At 40.4% G+C, this 19,947-nt stretch overlaps 1 protein-coding gene across 6 annotated transcripts in view; it reads right to left on the bottom strand.

Annotated features, from left to right (window-relative positions):
• Positions 1-469: 469 nt before the first annotated feature.
• The window catches only part of slc38a9 (solute carrier family 38 member 9), a 69,823-nt gene continuing 50,345 nt past the window's right edge, over positions 470-19,947 (bottom strand). For all 6 annotated transcript variants that reach the window (XM_078219124.1, XM_078219112.1, XM_078219131.1 and 3 more), the window contains 4 exons: positions 16,777-16,890; positions 10,046-10,194; positions 7,358-7,447; positions 470-2,761 (listed from right to left, as the gene is read on the bottom strand). In XM_078219124.1, the coding sequence (XP_078075250.1) occupies positions 2,596-2,761; positions 7,358-7,447; positions 10,046-10,194; positions 16,777-16,890 (519 nt within the window). In that variant the 3' untranslated portion in view covers positions 470-2,595. The remainder of the gene's footprint in view (positions 2,762-7,357; positions 7,448-10,045; positions 10,195-16,776; positions 16,891-19,947) is intronic.

The raw sequence follows: 19,947 nt of genomic DNA, 5'->3' as shown, positions 1-19,947 counted from the left end.
TGGCTGAGCTTCAAGTTCTCCGTTTTCGTTGGCTTGGCTTGTGCTGGTGAATGGCCCGAGAATTCTGACCATGGTCTACTTGCTCTTGGTACCAGAGAGAGCTTCTTGATACATCTGAAGCAGGAAAACAATTCCTCAGATATTTGGGCTTGTTTCTTTGCGCACAGTTTTTCCTTTGGGGAATAGTAGGGAAGCACTGGAAAGCTTAGCAGGCTGATTAATAAACTGTTAACTGCATCATGAACGCCCTTTTCTTGAGCAGGACTGGAACCCAAAGCTTCGGACTCAAAGGCAAGGGCGCCACTTACTGAGCCTCATTACTTCCTAAAGTTTGGGTGATATGTTCAAATATCTACATAATGCAATGGCATATCAGATTGTATAACGTAGCATTATTGCACATGTTCCAGAAACAAAATTCAGCTCACATTACTACATTCAGAATACTGGATTGCTGATTCGTTTCTCTACCTCTTTGCAATATTGGGATACTTTATTAATGCAATCATTCTACATGTTTCACAAGTTCAAAGTATTTTAAAATATAAATATAGGATACTGGCAAAAAGACAGCAAGAAAATATAATTCCAAACCCAGTTATTAATTCAGTTCAATAATCATTTGCAACTTGGGTCAAGGTGGTGTTCTATCCAATGTTCATATAGATATGAGAAATGAAAGTTAACTAAATTATTATTCCACTCATTTTTCTTGAAAGATGCACCTTGAAAACCATGTTTAAATATGCTATGTTTTATTGGCTGAACATGTACCATTCAAATGAGCAACTCAAGACAATCAAGCTTAAATTTATAATGAATTCACAGACTCAAGTGCACTGCACCAGAGAGAAAAATAATTGACAAGATGGCAAAAAGCCTTGTGCAAGACAGCAACAGAAGTACATGGTATCTGTTAAACTGATACAGCTTAATGGGCATCACATGATGCAAAGTGTCCAGTTTACCACAAATTAAATATTTCCAGTAAAATTTACCCAAAGTTGAACCTGTCCAATGGTTTAACTCAGCTGTAAAGTATTATTACACCATATCTTATTCAAGAAAAGCAATAGGTAATGAAACTGTAACAGAATTTTGGGTGCATGACCTAGATTTGTATCCCCCTGGTTTCCCCAGCCACACACTAGTTGAACTACTCTGGGCCTGCTCCCAGAGCATTACTAAGAGCCCAGCAACAACACATCACTTCCCAATATGACAGTGATGCAGATGAGGAATTCAGTGAAGTGGAGAAAACATGTCCCAGCACTTCCATGGTGCTGCGTTACAATGATTACTATTTTAAAAAAAGAGGAGACCACACACATGCTGTATCATTAACACAACTGCTTCTTTCGTATTTTCTACTGTTCTGCCATCAGTCTACAGATCAGATCAGTCTGCCAATTTGAAAGTTTTACCCAAAATTGCAGCACAAATAAACCAGCTTAAATGTTTTGATGCCAGTAACTGGCATAATCAGCTCCAGTGCAACTCATCAATAAGCTAACATCTTGTTTGCACAGCATATGACTCAATCTTTTTAGACTTTTGCTCCTTCGAATGGCATGACAATTAAGTTTTTTTTTAAACAAGATGTCAACTTCATTATGTCATGATACAGAATAGGGCATCGTGTTCAAGTTAGCTGAACTGTTCAAATCACTAAAAATTCAGTTGAGCATAACAATTGAAAATGTATTTTTACATTTACATATAGGCATCATGTAAGCAAAAAGATCACATGTTCCAGGCCCATTCAAGTTTCTAAATATAAGCCTGCCAACACTTTCGCCCAAATAAGTGGGAAAAATCTAGTGCTATAAAATCGAGCACCAAGTGAAGGGTTCCACTAATCCAGACCGTCAAAATTTAGATCAGTCAACTGAAGTAGCTTTATATGGGTTTGGGTGCCCAAACATTAGAGTGGTTGTTGCTGGAACCTTCTCATTCCTATGTATTTGCATACAAGACAATTTAAACCAATAGACCAAATATCCTCAAACCATTCCAGCCAAAATCCATCATAAGGATTTTTTCTCTATACAATGTAGTAAACAGCCACATGTCGAGACAAAGGGTAACTGATCCAATGGAATCTTGTAGAAATATTTCTTGTCTGCCAGATGTAGTGGCTTGCAAAAAGAAAAATATATTCTGGCTTTAATAAATCAAAATGATGTCAGATATGCTTTTAAAAGCAGTCTTGACAGGATGTGCGTGTAACTTTATATCTTGTATATTCTTTGAATCGTTTCTAGAAGTGCTCAACAGAACCCAATTTCAATTTATATGATGAAACACACCAGAAAGTGTATTTACTTATTGTGGTTTTATTGTGCAAATCAAATGAAGGGCCACCATAATATCTGATCCATACCAATCATTTTATAGGGCAAAATTAATAGATAATAAAAATAGGAGAAATATCAGGCCTCTGGGTGCAAGTACTGATTAACAAATTGATCATCCCACTTAAGGCACTAAGTGTTGGCATATGAGAACAGTACATAGAATTTACAATTCTTCTCTAAGAACATATATAATTTGGTTCATGAGTTATCTTAAAATTTGGTATTCTTTTTGCTGGTCTCATATCAAGAACTGTGCAATGAGATTAACCACACCAAGCACTATGAGAAAACTATGGAAGATCGCAGATGGCCAACTCAGCTGTCCTTTGCGATGGCGTGATATCATGTGAATAAGGGATGGATATACAAATACAAAGGCAAGGCCACATGTTGCTCCCGAATACCTGCATTAAAAGAAAAACACAATGATACACAAAAATCTCTTATTTTTTCATCTTACATTTCACCTGAAGGGTCCAATATTACAGGATGCAGAAATCCCTACCACAGTCACCATCCCAAAGTGAAATCATGCAAAGGTCCACCTCTCCAGAGGGATGGATGGTCAAACTTAATAGCATTTAGTTTTCAAATCTAAAGAAATCTTGGAATTTGAAACTGGGTAATTATTCACCTCTGAAGCTGAACACCTTTTTATTCCATTTACTCAAGCACTTATTGATGATAAAACAAATATTTATCAAAATCACTTGAATCAAACTGGTAGTGCAACATTGGTGATAACTTGCCTGTTTGCATTACAACAGCACAAAGTCAGAATTTATTAATTTAATGAGTTTTAATTAAACATATTTCTTCATGCCCACTTTGAGCTCATCTTGTTCATAAGACCCATCTCTCTTCTCTCCATCCTAGTCCCATTGATTACCAACCTTTTCCCTTGGCCTCTGTTTTGCTGCAATTTAAACATTTGTTTTTAGATGTTGCTCCCCCCTTTAAATATGTTATCACCCCCTCCTCCAAAAACAATTGACCCCACCATTCCATCTCCAGACCCCCTCCTTTCTTCTCTCTAAACATGCCATCACCTCCCAAATCTATTCCCATTTTTCCCAGAACTCCATGTTTGAATCCCTCAAAATAATACTATAGTCCCTGTCAGTTTCACTAATAGCTCTCATCAAAGCCACAAATACAACTGTGACAAAGATAAACTTTCCCCCGTCACTCAGTCTTTGACACAATGGACCCACATCATCTTCCTTCAACACTCCTGTTATCCAGCTGGATGGGGTTACTCTCACCTGATTCCACTTCTAACCATCTCATCACTTGCAATGGTTTCTCTACCTGCTCCTGCACTTCATCTCTGGAGCCGCAAGGATCTATCCTTGACCTCCTCAGGTGAATTATTGGTTTTGGGGGTTACTCCAGATCAGGAGCACACCCTCAAAATAATCATCCTCACTAGTGCAAAATAGCCATTTCCCACTGACACTTGTTCTGGGTCTGAGCAAGTGAACTGCACAATTGAAAGATGGAAACCATAATCTTAGTTCTAATTTAGAATCCAATAAAATAGACTTAAAATGCTACAGACTGAAAAGCTCTTAGGCCAGCCATCAAATATTTAAAGCAAGTATTAGCTTAAATCCCCGAGTAGCTTTAACTGTCTGAACAGTAGGACACAAAAAAAAACTGTTTAAAGTGTCCAACTCTTCAAAAGGCTGAGAAGCCTTGGTTTAAGGTTCCCCTTCAAGCTCTTCTTAATTATTGCTGCTTCTCTGAAGAAAAGCCTGTGCTTTTTGTACCCCACTAAATTACATAATCTCTAGCAACTATGGGTGTTGCCTCCTTTTTTAAATTCCTCCCTTCTGATTATTTTTGGTAGTTCACTATAATTTAAATATTGAGGTGAACATTGAGAGAATTTGTCTAGTCAATAAATGCTTGCATGTTTTAATATCAATCCTAATTAAATTTACTTGCAACCAAATTTTCAAAGTGATTTTAAACCTTTATGTTAATTTCTAGCTCGGCACAGGCTATATTTATATAGCATACATTTTTGTACCAGGTGTCTGATAACATTCAACTCTAACTATTAGAAGCCCATTACTTTCATGATATACTGAGCTCAATTTTAAGGGTGCCTTCTTCATAGACCATCCCAGACTGCATTACCATTAAATTGTGTTCTCTCCTTTTTAAAAATACCTCTGGCAGTGAATAAAGCGCTTAAAATGTGAATATTTCTGGTTACCCATGTCCAAAAAAGACAGGAGCACTAGAATTCTAGTGGAAGCTACCAACACGAAGTAATATTGTCTTTCATTAAATTCAGCTATTTTTAATTTGTTCAGTGCCAGCCACGTAGGTATGGAAAGGATTCTGGGTAAAATGGATGTCTGTTGGCTGGTAACCATTTTCTCAATTTTAAAGTATAATGTCCCAATCATGTACAAATACCATTAACATTTATATTCTACCTATCTATCCCTATAACGCCCTCCTATATCGCATCTAGATCTGCCCCTCAGTGACAGACTGAAGGCAAAGCATTAGTTTTCACAAGTACTTCTTTGTTCCAGACTGATGACAGCCAGCTCTACATCACCACCATCTCTCGATGACTGGATCACTGGAAAGTTTTGCTTAGTTACAGAAACCTATCAAAATATTCTTTACATCTTTATAAAGGCAAATTACTGCGGATGCTGGAATATGAAACAAAAACAGAAAATGCTGGGAAATCTCAACAGATCTGACAGCATCTGTGGAGAGAGAATAGAGCCAATGTTTCCAAGTCAGAATCATTGAGAGTTGAAATGTTGGCTCTTGTTCTCTCTCCACAGATGCTGTCAGGCCTGCTGAGATTTTCCAGCATTTTTTGCTTTTGTATTCATTACAGCTGTTTTGTAGAGAACCACAAAATTATGTTTATGGAATCTGGACATTTATATTTTTAAAGCATAGAAACCGTCTTCGTACTTAGTAAGTCAATGAGAAAAAGTCAGAAAATTTAGATTTTCAATTTTATCGATGTGATTTTAAGGCCAGGTATCAAACAAATAATGTTCAGCTTTAAGAATTGAAGCAGTTAAATAATTAATTTCTACATGAGTCAATGATTCGTCTTTACACAGAGTCATTGTCTAACCTCAATGAACACAGCAACTCTTGATTCATCACTGAACCAAGTTGCAACTGGAATGTATTAATTTATATTGGTCAGAAATTTGAAGGATTGGAATTTATTGATGGCATCTGGTCTGGTCTATGAGACAAGTACCACAGCTAAAAGACCGGAATTATGAAAGGTATTTCCTTAGCTTTAAGGCATGTAGTAACATACTTAAATCAATACTTGAAAAATAATACTCCACATCATGATCCACAAATTGGGGAAGTGAAACAGAAAATCAATTCTGTAGCAGCCGGAAGTGGGCTTGTTGCCAGCGGAGAGCAACCACAAGTGTGAAGTACAGAATGGTCTGGCTGTTTTACCTTGGAGGCGTGCACAAGCAGCAGCACTGGGAGTTAGACCAATATCACCAGTTAGACTTGCAGTTATCAAGATGATGATTGTGTTTTTATAATGATATAAACACACCAATTACTCAAAGGATTGCGCATACTCATTGTGGGTTAATTTATTGGGACTAAGTACATGCAAACATTTACACAATCAAAACTTGGCGACATCAGAGGTGTGCGTATACTCTGCTGAAAGCAAAAGCAAAATACTGGATCGCATGGCACACATCTTCCTTCGCCACCCATCATTCCAAAGGGCCCTTTCCTTCTGCAACATGCTGGTCTACTCCTCTATCACAACCAACATGGTGTCCCCTTTCCACACAACAGCTGGAGGTCTAACACCTCACTAACCACCTTTCTCTTTGCTGTTCAAAGCCCCCAAAACTCCTTTCTAGGTGAAAGGGATTTATTTGTACTTTCAATTTAGAATACCGTATTCACTGTTTACAATGTAGTTGCCTCTCTCCACTGGGGAGACCAAATGCAGACTGGCTGATTCGTGTGAAACACCTCTCTGCTCAGTCTGCAAGCATGACCACTCCCCCACCCACCAAGTTTAATTCACTTCCTTGCTCTCACATCTGTCCTCGGTCCACTGCAATGTTCCAGTAAAGCTCAACGCAGAATGGCACCTCAACTTTTGATGAGGTACTTTACAGCCTTCTACACTGTTCCTACAACATTGAGTTCAACAATTTAAACCATGAGCTCTCTCTCCCATTTTGATTTTTGTTTACCATGTATTGGTTTGTGCCTTGTTTTCATTTTTATGCTTTCAGACAGGTGTTTATTATTCTGTCATTAACACTCACTCTGGACTAATGCTTTGTTTATTATAATGTGGAGATGTCGGCATTGGACTGGGGTATACACAGTAAGAAGTTATAACCATTATCATAATTATTATATAATATATATTGTATATGATATATAATATAACCATTATCATAATTATTAGCATTATTATAACCATCATCTTTCCTGCCCTATGCACTATCCCTTTTGCTGTTCTTCCCCATTACCCTTTCAGCAGCATAAAACCCAACACATTTCTACCTCTCTTCAACTTTGAAGTCACATTCAACTCAAAACGTTAACTCCGTTTCCCTCTACAGATACTGCTGGACCAGCTTTCCAGCACTTTGTTTTGTACCAGATGAATTCAACCTCATCAAGAAGGGAGATTTAAAATAATATTTAAGTGGTACATGCCTAGGCAGGCACACCCTTCTCACGGATAGCTGCAAGTACTTACCTGCTTCCCTAAAGCATTATTAAAACACATGTATTTCATGATTACTATACAGCATTAAAATTTAGAGGGGCGCATTGGGGGAGGGTGGAGGAGGAATCCATGTTTTGTAGTCTATTTGAGAAGACCTTCAACCAAAAAGATTTCACAATAACTGCTCTACATCACTTTAAAGTTTCAATAGTTCTGCTGAACTTTTGATACAATACAATTTGATTTCAAATACTAAAAATGGCTGCACAAATACCTTATGATGGCTCCTATATTGGGATAGAACCTTGCGACAAAGACTCCAGTTAACACAATTACAATGTTTAGGATGAACACGTGAAAAAAACTGAGGGAGAGAGGAAAAAAAAAAATCAGTAAAACATTTGGAAACGAGATGTTAAAAATGTAATTGAAGTAGTCTAGTAGTGGTAACAGTACTGACTGGCTGGGCTTCATTTGGTAGTTGTTGAGTATGAGCTGGATCAGGTGGAACAATTGGTTACAGGGTATTACAATGCAGAATCTAACAAGAACAAAGAACCATCCCACTGAACTGAGCTATGGCTCCTTGTGGCTGAACCATTGTGAGTCTGCCTTATCTGATAACCATCTCACACACACCTCCACTCTCCCAAAGTTGGAGGATTCAGGTTGCAGTTAAAATCTGGTAGCAGTATTCACATTCAGCAAATGGAGTGATACTGCTGCCACCTGAACAAAATTACTCCTTTTTGGTTCTTAGGACATTTTGACAGAATTTATAGAAATCTATGCATTTTATTTCTGGTAGCCACTCGTGGTACCTAGTAATTTTGCTCGTACTCTGCTATGAAGCCACATTTAATTGCTGCTTTTTTCCAATCTTCATTTAATCCTTCCCAATATTCAAAATTCCTATAACTTTGCCTGCCTGCCCCCCCACCCGTCGGGACTCACTCAATCTTGGCAAAATAGCTGGCATCCACAAAATACATCCACATGACTTGAGAGTTTTGTGGATACTGCTTTTCTGGATGTGGCTACCCCACAGTTAAGAAAGTGCAGGCAAGGCAGACCCTCTCTGCCTGCACATTCTTCAGCTGTGGAGTGACCACATCCAGTAACATGCTATCCACAAAACTCTCAAGTTATGCTAGACAGTCAAGCAGGACCAGGCAGACATGCAGGATTCTCTTAAGTGTACCTCGCTATCCAGTTCATATTCAGTTCTGTATGCCATCAAGGCTAATTGTTTCTTTGAAGACTGCAGCTAGAGCAAGTCCAAGGTAGTCTCAACATTGCAACATCTGGCAGGGCGGGAGGATGCGGGTAAAGGAGTAAGACTGGGAAAGTAATAGTGATAGGAGACGTCAGGCTAACATACAGGGGTTTCGACAGCCATGTGATTCCACGATGGTATGCTGTCACTCTGGCTATTCACCCGTAGCCCCTCCAGAGTGCTCTGCAACTGCTCAGTGACACCCTTGATCCTGATACTAGAGGATGCAGTCCATATCAATATCAACAACATAGGTAGAAAGAGGAACAAGATCTTGCATGCAATTTAGCTACAGAGAAAAGACAGCAGCAGGCAAGACCTCTATCTCTAGATTACTCCAGTGCTGTGCATTAGTAAGTACAGAAATAAGTGGATAGAACAGAAATGAGATCAAAGCAAAACACCACGGATGCTGGAAATCCAACAAATGCCAGAAACTCAGCAGGTCTAGCAGCATCTGTGGAGAGAGAAAAACAGAGTGGTCCCAAGAAACTCTTGTTTTTCTCTCCACAGATGCAGCCAGACCTGCTGAATTTATCCAGCATTGTGTTTTTATTACAGATAACTGTGCGACTTGTGCTTAGATGCCTCATACACTGGGACCAGTTCTGCGAAATCGGACCTATACAGGCAGATTAGGTTGCCAGGACCACTGCCCTAGGCTGGGTGGTTAGGGAGCCAGCTTAAGTTAACCAGGCAGGGAATGGGAACCAGGATATAGCACTAAAAAAAGTATACAAAAGGATTGGGAGAGAAAGATCCTTCATCTGATCAGGTCACAGACCAGAGTACTTCTTGCATTTTCAACTTTTATTTCAGTTTTCCAGTATTCACAACATTTTGCTTTTTCATTACAAATGATGATGATCCTTTATAAAACTTTGATATGGCCTCACCTCGAGTATTCAAATCACCATGCTTTAGGAAGGATGTGAAGGCTTCAGAGAGAGTGCACAAAGGATTTACAAGAATGGTTTTAGGAGTGAAGGATTTCAGTTGTGGATAAATTGTTGATGCTCGTGTTGTTCTCCTTAGGAAAGGTTGAGAGGAGATTGAATAGAGGTGCTCAAAATCAGGAGGAGTCAAAACAAGAGTGGATAGGTATAAAGTGTTCCCATTGGGGGAGGGTTGAGAGGACACTGATCGGAGGTGAATGGCACAAGAACCAATAAAGAGGAAAGTACAGTTTCAAGCAGTGAGTGATTAGGATGTGGAATGCACTGACAGAGAGTGGTGGAGGCAATTCAGATGTGGCTTTTAAAAAAGTGAATTGTTTAAGCACCTGAACAGGAAAGAAATATGGGTGTAAAAGGGAAGGGTTAAGTGAACAGGCCGAGATTGCTCACGCACAGAACCAGTACAAACAACAGGAGGAATGGCCTCTAGTTTAGCGAGGTGACTGGACTGAAGCTAAAAGAAATTCTATGCTGTTATGACATTGAACCCAGAAAAAACAACCAACCATGTGCCAAGCAAACGCACAGTAATTCGTTTCCCAAATCTCCCACCAGATTTAAATCTATGATGTAATACTTGGAACAAAAGATCTGGCTATTATCTAGGTCAGGAGACGGCCAACTTTCAGAATGTGTTGCAACGCCCAACTTGGAAAGTTTTCTGCACCGTATAAACTGGCTGATCAAACTGTTAAAGTAGCTGGAAAGAAAATACTGAATTACATCACACCTGGGATACACGTTTCCAAACAACTGGCTCAGTAGTTGCACTCGAAGCAAGTAGCCCAGTAGTGGATAGACGGTTGTCATTTGAAACAGCAGGAAGACTCTGGAAATAAAGGCCAGGACATCACTGCTTGGCAGGTTGTCCAGAAAGTTCTGGAAAAGAGATTAACAAATTGTTACAGAAATAAAAGAGAAGCAGACAAAAGCTCAGGGGAGACAGTCTTATGAACATATCATAAGACCACCTGCTGTGAAGGGAGCGTCAGGTGGCAAAATCAACTCATTATGGGGAGATGAAAAACAGGAATTCAAGGTTCACAACACAGGCTCACTGACAGAGGAAGGGTTTGCATTGTGCGTTTTTACAGAAAATTGCTTGCCAGAAGTCCTTTACTAGTTTTTTAGTTAACCATTCAAAAATGTGTCCTTCCTACAAAAGTGTAAACAAGCCCCTTTAAAGATGCTTAAACACCAATGTCCATGAAACTTGGATAAATATCAACCAATTGCACCCTTTATAACTCATCATTACTCAGTCTTCCCTAGCAAGTCTCCAATTGTATTTTTGGAAACACGTTATCACAGGTATCTCTACATTCAAATCTGCGGCTGTATGTAACTAAACTGTGTCCTTACAGTTCTTAGCTCTCTATGGATTTGCTAGGTACTAATTTAACTCCTTGTTATCCAAATCAGATGCCAAGAACTTCGCATGCAAGAGGGTGACTCTACAATACGGAGAGTGCTGCAATGTCAGAGGAATCATCTTTTGGGTGGAATGTAAACGACAGCAACCAACCAGACTGGGAATGCCAGCACTGCCAGTATTACATGCCACGGGTTAAATGCCTATAAAACTGGAAGAATCAAGTATCAGCCTGTTAGAAATGGCCAAGAACCAGAGCAGGCATCTTCATACAGTTAGAGCAGATATACATAGCAGGAGAGCCAGAGGCTATATTTTACTCATCTTGTTGCAGGCATCTCTACTAAATTTGTTCAAATCCAAGAAAATTTAGACTGTAGTCTATGCACCTTGCTGCCATGAATTTCAAAGTGTTGTCTTCATAACTCTAGATTTCTGTGATCAAAGGGGCTGACAGGGCATCATGGCTGGTGAATGTCTGGAACATGCTGCCCAGGAGATGGTGGGAGCAGGTATGATAGCGGCATTTAAAGGGCATCTAAACGAGTATATGAATAGGATGGAAATGGAAGGAAAAGGATCCCAAGTGCATACGATTTTAGTTTAGGCAGACATCATGATCAGTGCAGGCTTGGAGGGCAGAAGGGCCTGTTCCTGTGCTGTACTGTTCTTTGTTCTTTATATTGCTGGGATCGCTGAAGCACAGCCCCAGGAAATTGAAACAAGAAAGAAGAGTATGAGGGGAAACTAGTTAGAAATAGAAAAACAGATAAGAGTTTCAACAAGTATTTAAATAGACAAAGAGCAATCAAAGCTCGGTTTAGTTTTCTAGAGGACGAGTCTGGGGAAATGATAATGTGATACAAGAAAATTACAAAGCTGTTGAACAGGTAGAAAACCTTCTGAAGATAAGGGGTGATAAGGCACAATGAACTTAAAGCAATCACAATTGTCAGGGAAAAGGATGGCATGGAAGCTATTGAACCTAAAAGATAATAAGTCCCTAGGACCAAATGGCCTGCATCCTAGGGTCTTAAATAAGTGGCGGCACAGACAGTAAATACATTGGTTAAAATCTCCAAAATTCTTTTCGATTCTGAAAGAGTCCCGTGGATTTGAAAACAGCTGGTGTAACACTTTTGTTCAAGAAAGCAGAGAGACAGAAAGCAGAAACTATAGGCCAGTTAGCGTTACAGTGTCATTGGGGAAGTAGGAAAGTACTACAATCCATTACGGAGGTTGTTATAGCAGGATACTTAGAAAATCACAACATTGTTAAGCAGAGCCAACATGGCTTTATGCAAGGAAAATCGTGTTCAACTAATTTATTAGAATTTGTTTGACAAAGTAACACTCAAGGTGGATAAAGGGGAACCGGTAGATTAGATATGATTTGTCACATGTATTGACATACAGTGAAAAGTATTGTTTCTTGCACGCTATACAGACAAAACATACCGTTCATAGAAAAGGAAATGAGAGAATGCAGAATGTAGTGTCACAGTCATAGCTAGGGTGTAGAGAAAGATCAACTTAATGCAAGGTAGGTTCATTCAGCAGCAGGGAAGAAGCTGTTCTTGAGTCAAGTGGTACGTGACCTCAGACTTTTGTATCTTTTTCCCGGTGGAACATGGAAGAGCACATCTGGAGTGCGCGGGGTCCTTAGTTATGCTGGCTGCTTTGCCGAGGCAGCGGGAAGAGTCAATGGATGGGAGGCTGGTTTGCGTGATGGATTGGGCTACATTCACAACCTTTTGTAATTTCTTGCAGTCTTGGGCACAGCAGGAGCCATACCAAGCTGAGATACAACCAGAAAGAATGCTTTCATAGTGCATCCGTAAAGGTTGGGGAGAGTCGTAGCTGACATGCTATAACACGTAGCTGATAAAGTAGAGGCGTTGGTGGGCTTTCTTAACTATAGTGTCGGCATGGGGAGACCAGGACAGGTTATGGCATACAAAGATTTCCAAAAGCCATTTAAAAAGATACCACACCAACAGTTAACACTCAAGGTAAGAGCACATGGCATAGAAGATTGGTTAGCTAACAGGAAGCATTGAGTAAGGATAAATTGGTATTTTTCAGATTGACAAGCTGCAACTAGTGGAGTGCCATGGAGATCAGTGTTGGATGCTCAACTTTTTAAACAATGGGACCAAATGTATAGTAGCTATATTAATGATAAAGATAGGTAGAAGAGTAGGTTGTCAAGAGGAAGTAGAGTGTCTGCAAGGCTATATGGACAGGTTAAGTGAATGGACGAAAATTTAGTGGATGCTGTATAATGTGGGTAAATGTGAACTTCGTCACTTAGCAAAGTAGTATACTATTTAAGTGGAGGAAGGTTGCAGGATTCTGACAGAATGATGGATGTTCTCGTACGAGTCAAAGCTGGTATGTAGGTACATCAAGTGATTAGGAATGCAAATGGAATGTTGGTGTTTTTTGCAAGAGGAATAGAATATTAAAATAGGGAAGTTCTACAGCAGCTGTACAGGCCCTTGGTGTGACCACATCAAGAGTACTGCATCCTGTTTTGGTCTCCTTACTTGAAAAAATATATAATTGCTTTAGAAGTAGTTCAGAGAAAGTTTACTCAACTCATTTCAGGGTTGAAAAGTTTAACCCTAGGAAGAAAGGTCGAACGCATTTGACATATATCCATTGGAGTTTACAATAATGAGGGGTGATCTTATTGAAACACAAGATCTTGAGGGAACTGGAGGATGTTTCCTCTTGTATTTGACTTTAATTTTTATAATGTGGCCAAGTTGATAAAGCAAAAGGGCAGTAAGTTGTTGAATGGGGAATTGGGGTTGTGTTTACTGATAATGCAGTTGGAGAACTAGATCACAGACAACCCAACCAGAAAAGGAGATTGTTAGTTTCTTCCTCTTCTGATCCCCAACTAGCTAGTGGCAAGAGCTATGTCCTCATGATGGTGATATTGTACAGCATGTAACAGGCCACCATAATCCCCTAGAAACCCTCCTGACAGAGAGCAGTTCAGATAGAAAATGCATTAGGTATCCCAATGAGCTACTCCATTACATTTTGTGCGGCAACAGTACTTTTGTTATATACGTACAGTGACTAGCGTGGTCCCACAGGGATCAGTGCTTGGGCCCCAGTTATTTAAAATGTACATCAATGATTTGGAGGAAACCGAATGTAATATTTCCAAGTTTTCTGCGACATGGAACTTAGTGGGAATACGAGTGGTGAGGAGAATGATCAAGCTGATTAGACAAAATGAGTGTGCAAATATATGGCAGTTGCAGCATAACATGGATAAATGTGGAATTTTCTACTCTGGAAGGAAAAACAGAATAGCAGAGTATTATTTAAATGGTGACAGATTGGGGGATGTTGATGTACAAAGGGACCGGGGTGTCCTTGTACACCAGTCATTGAAAACAAACATGATACAGCAAGCAGTTAGGAAGGCAAATGGCATGTTGGCTTTCGTTGCAAGAGGACTCGAGTACAGGAGCAAGGATGCCTTATTGCAGCTGTAGAGGGCTTTGGCAAGACAACACCTGGAGTAGTATGTGCAGTTTTGATGTCCTGATCAAAGAAAATATATACTTGCCATAGAGGGAGTGCAGTGAAGGTTCACCAGACTGATTCCTGGGATAGCAGGATTGTCAAAAGATGAGAGAATAGCCTGCCGAGGCCTGTATTCACTGGAATTAAGAAGAATGAGGGTGGGGCGGGGGTAGAGAATCTAATCAAAACAAAATTCTGAGAGCTGGACAAACTGGATGCAGGAATGTTGTTTCCTGTGATTGGGGCAGGTCGAGAACAAGGGGTCACAGTCTCAAGAAACGGGGTAGACCGTTTGGGACTGAGATGAGGAGAAACGTCTTCACTCAGTGTGAACTTGTGCAATTCTTTACCAAGTCACTGAATATATTTAAGGAAATAGATTTCTCGACTTGAAAGGCATCAAAGGTTCTGGGGTGATTGTATGGAATTGAGGATGAGTCATGATCATATTGAATAGCAGAGCACGTTTGAAGGGCCAAATGGTTTACTTCTGCTCCTATTTTCTTTGTTTCTATGTATGCAACCTACATGGCTTCCCAGTGCAAGCACTGCTTTTGCAGCAAGTCCTCTTTCCCCATGTTATTCCTCCTCTTTGCAAAGCTGTAGGCCAAAGGAGTGCAATCTACTGCACGCATCTGGGAGGACGTAATTTGTACAGAATCCTTGAAGACATGACCAAGACTTTAAGCATCTGCCACACCATTCACTGTAGACGTAAGCAACTTTAAACAACTCGGGAAACTATTAAATGCTCCCACAATTGCAGCAACAGCTAACTGAAATCAATTAGCCACTAAATTGGAATTAGTTCATCATCTCTTGGAGGGGCAAGGGCACGTTCCTTGTGCTGATAAATGCATATTAAACTGTGCTGGAGCTGTGAACTCTAAATGGCAACACTTGCATCAAATCAGCATTACACTCTTAGCAATTTCATTATTTGCCTACTCTGCATACTTCTAGTGGATGAAAGCAAAATATTGCATTTTTATTTCAGATCTCCAGCAGCCAAAGTGCTGGAAAAACTCAGCCAGTCTGGCAGCATATATGGAGAGAGAAAGACAGCGAACATGGAATCCATTCTTTTTCAAAACAGAAAGTGACTGTTTTATGCTGTTGAAAGATAGGGGAGGGGCAGGTAGAACAAAAAAGATGAGGGATAGGTTAGAGGGGAGGGAAGGTGAAATGACAAAGAAGTCATGGAACAAAGGGTGTGGTAATGATAGCTTTTCAAGAAATAAAGCATGCGTGAGTAGCAAAAAAGTCAGTGCTGTATGAAAACAAAAACATAAGGTGCAGACTGGCTCTTGAGGGTGAAATTGCAGCCTTCTGGACTACCGTGAACTCAAAGTGCTCAAGTGAACAATGAGGTGCTGTCTCTCAAGCCTGGGCCGGGCTTCACTGGAACATTGTACCAAGCTGTGGACAGAAACGTCAGCAGGAGAGCAGGAGGTGAATTGAAATGTACCCTGACCTTCCAGTTGCTTGCAGATTGAATTCAGCTGTTCTGCAAGGCAGTCACCTAGTCAATGTTTGGTTGCCCCAGTGTAGAAGGGACAACATTGTGGCAGTGGGCAGTGCACACAGTAGACTAAATTGAAAGAAATACAAGTAAATCACTGCCTCACCTGGAAAGTGTGTCTGGGGCTTTGGACTGTGAGGAGGTAAGGGACAGGTGTTACACTCCCTGCAATTGCATGGGAAGGTGCCATGGGAAATGAAGGAGGTGCTGGGGATGATAGAGGAGTAGATCAGGGTGTCATGGGGGTGATGGTCCCTTCGGAATTTTAAAAGGTGAGGGGTGCAGAAGATGTGTTTGGTTGTTGTTTCATACTGGAGTCGGCAGAAATAGCGATTAATTTTTCCAGTTCCAGGCGAGACCATGATACAGCACCCATGTGCAAGGAGCCAGGAATGTCCCACATATCCCACAGGACAAGCATAACTGGGGCTCAGGCAGGTACGCATATCCACAGCTTCTATTTGGAGGAAGCAAGTCAAGTTGAAGGAGAAATTGTTCAATGATTTCAGTCAGGTGGAGATGGGGATTGTTCAGGCCTCCATTCAAGGAAGAAGGGGAGAGCCCATCAGATCATCCTGGTCGGGGACAGAAGTCTAGCGGGATTGGATGTCCATAATAAGGAAGAAGCAGTTAAGCCCAGGAAACTGCAGAGTGTTGAAGAGACAGGACAAGGGGAGAAGAAGTGTCAAGATAGGAAGAAAGTAGTTCAGTCAGGCAGGAACAGGCTAAAATAATGGGTGTACCAGGACAGTCCAATTTGTGGATTTGTATTGGAATTTTCTACTTCTTCCAACACCACTTCCTGTCTCAACAATCCCAGAAAAATTCAAATCACTTATAATTATATTTTCAAACTCAAATGCATTGTCTTTGGTTATACATTTATCACAGTAACTCTGAGGCTGGAATTGCTTCAATAACTCCCTCTCCTTCTATTCTTGATGCCCTTGTTGCCAGCAAAATGTTAAACTAACATAAACATTTTCTCCCCCCACTAAAGAATTTCAGAATTACATACCGGCTCAATGCAGTCTTTGGATAGTTCTGGGGAGGGAAATGCAGCAAATGTCATCACTGCAACATACATATAGGTTAATCCCACAAGTAGGTAGGCAATGGAGAGATCCCGAACCTGAAGTGGAAATTAAATAAAAAAGGAAATAAGTCTGCATGGAGATACAAGCCAAGAAAGGAAGTAAACTTATTTCCAAGCCAACTTTGGTTAATTAAAGGCATACTATTTGTGAATGTAATAAAAAGGAATGTGTTTCAGATTTTATTTGGTTGCTGTGATACGGCAGGACCTGCTCAATCATCTCTTCAATTTGTTTGAGTACATCTTTGTTGAAAGATCATAGAAGAAAATATTTTTGGAGAACAATAACATTAAAGTTTTGGATTTTTACAAATTTCTCTGTTGGAGTGGAGCTCATTTCAAGTGGGCTGACTTGGCATCTTTATAGAACTATTCACTGGACAAGCCAAAGGTGCTTTTTAATATTGCAGGTGGTATATTTTGATTTTCAGAAAACACTCAACCACAGACCTTTGCAATAAAGAGACTGGTATCGCATTAAACACAAACAAAATAAAATTCCAAACTTCTTGTAACGGAACTGAAGCAGAATATGTTCCAGCAAACAAGGCTTTAGCAAATAAAAACAAAGTGCTGGAAACATTCAGCAGATTGAGGACCAACTGTGGAGAGAGAAATAGAGTTGACATTGAGAGTCCAATATGACTTTTCAGAACTTTGAAGAAATCCTAGCCACTTGAAACGTGAACGGTTTATTTTTTAAAAATTTATTTACAGTATGTGGGTATTGCTGGGTAGGCCAGCATTTACTGCCCATCCCTAGATGCCCTCGAGAAGGTCCACCTTCTTGAACCATGGCAGTCCCTGAGGTGTAGGTACTTCCACTGTTAGGGAGTTCCAGGATTTTGACTCAGCGACAGTGAAGGAACGGCGATATATTTCCAAGTCAGGATAGCGGGTGACTTGGAGGAGAATCTTCAGGCAGTGGTGTTCCTAAGTATCTGCTGCCCTTGTCTTACTAGATGGTAGGGGTCGTGGGTTTGGAAGGCATTGTCTAAGGAGCCTTGGTGAGTTCCTGCATGTTGTAGATGTACACACGGTTGCTACTGTTCATCCGTGCTGAAGGGAGTGAATGTTTGTAGATGGGGTAGCAAAGTGGCTGCTTTGTCCTGGACAGTGTCAAGCTTTTTGAGTGTTGTTGGAGCTGCACTCATCCAGACAAGTGGAAAATATGACATCAAACTCCTGACTTGTCCCTTGTAGATACTGGTCAGGCTGTGGTGAAGTATTCCTTGCCTCTTACCTACTTTTGTAGCCATAGTATTTATATGGCTAATCCAGTTCAGTTTCTGGTCAATGGTAACTCCCAAGATGTTGATCATGGGGGATTCAGTTACAGTAATGCCATTGAATGTCAATGGGCAATGGTTAGATAATCTCTTGTTGGAGATGGTCATTGCCTGGCATTTGTGGGGCACAAATGTCACTTATCTTTTGTCAGTCCAAGCCTGGATATTGTCCAGGTCTTGCTGTATTTGGACTTGGACTGCTACAGTATCTGAGTAGTCACGAACCTGCTGAGTCTTTTCATCATTTTCTGTTTTTATTTTGCACTTCCAGCATCCGCAGTATTTTGCTTTTATTACAAGGCTTTGGCAAACTTCAGCCTGACATTAGGAACATCATGAGATGAAAATATAGCTGTACTGGCCTGCTTTAAGATGGCACAATATATTTATGATATAGTGCACTGATGCATGGATTATAACACTATAGCAGTAACGTAGAATGATTTTGATCTTGTGTTAAGGGGGAATGTTGGGAATTGCTTGGAGCCAGAGTACCTGGAAATATTGGAAATAGCACATCAGGCCATGGAGTAGTGTGCTGGGGTGTAGCAGTACTGAGCAAGGGGGACAAGACCGGAAGACAGTACTGCATGAAGGAAGGACTGATAAAGAAAACAGGTGGTGAAAGTGTGATAACGAGCTTTATGGGCATTTACTAGTAGGATGGAGAAAATGGAAATCAGATCATTTGTTCATTTTCATGAGTAATATACAAGCGAATTATATTGAATTCAATTTCTCTCCCATCTGTTATGGACTTATGCCGAGTTCTCAGTCTGGGTAGCTTGGTTGGTAGATAATGAGGTTCTTAATTCCAGGGTCAGTGCTCCAAATCCTGCAGGAGGAAATAATTTATTTCCTCAATATTTTAATCCAAATACTTTATTGATTTTTACGATGACATTAGTTCATTCGAAGTTGGAAATCTCACATTGAAATTTCCCGATTAGATATCTTTAGTTACTGAATGACAGCATATTTAGCAATTAAAGTTTATTTATTAGTCACAGTAGGCTTACATTTACACTGTAATGAAGTTACTGTGAAAATCCCCTAGTCGCCACACTCTCGCGCCTGTTTGGATATACTCAGAATTTAGCATGGCCAATTCACCTAACCAGCAAATCTTTGGACTGTGGGAGGAAACCGGAGCACTCGGAGGAAACCCACGCAGACACAGGGAGAACGTGCAGACTCCGCACAGACAGTAACCCAAGCTGGGAATCAAACCCAGGTCTGTGGAGCTGAGGCAGCAGTGCTAACCACTGTGCCGCCCTAATTGTATCTCTAAAATAAGTTGCTAAACTAGATACAAGCACTTGTAATTTGTTAACTGCGCAGACTTAAAAATGGGCAACTTGAACTTTGTTAGCGTATATTAAGCCAACTTGTTTTGTTTTGATTCAGCCAGCTGACACTGTGCATATGTAGTAAATGCTCCCCCTAGTGTTGTGGCACAAGTTTTTGTTTGGTTCCAAAAGGACTCAAACTAAGGTAAAGAGAAGACGGCAAATGTCTGCCACCTGATGTTAACCCTGCAGCATTGCACCATTTCTAAACGCACTGTAAAAGTTTAGAATTAAGTTTGCACTGCTGGCCCCTGATCTGCAGGCCTCATGTACTCTTGGCAAAAAAAAACTTCTGCAAATCCTCTGATTGCTCCCAAAAGACTCTTTGAGATCAAAGTATAAAGCTGTCCCAGTGACAACAGCTTGGTCTGCAAATCAAATCTCCAAGAATGAGGAACAAGTTTGGGGGCGGGGGGGGTAAAACTTCTCAGACCGTTTGCAGACAACAGTGGTAA

Source organism: Mustelus asterias, chromosome 1, assembly GCF_964213995.1.
Source record: "Mustelus asterias chromosome 1, sMusAst1.hap1.1, whole genome shotgun sequence".
Taxonomy (NCBI): Eukaryota; Metazoa; Chordata; class Chondrichthyes; order Carcharhiniformes; family Triakidae; genus Mustelus; species Mustelus asterias.
The sequence above is the reverse complement of the archived record's forward strand: the minus strand, read 5'-3'. Positions and strand labels throughout refer to the sequence as shown.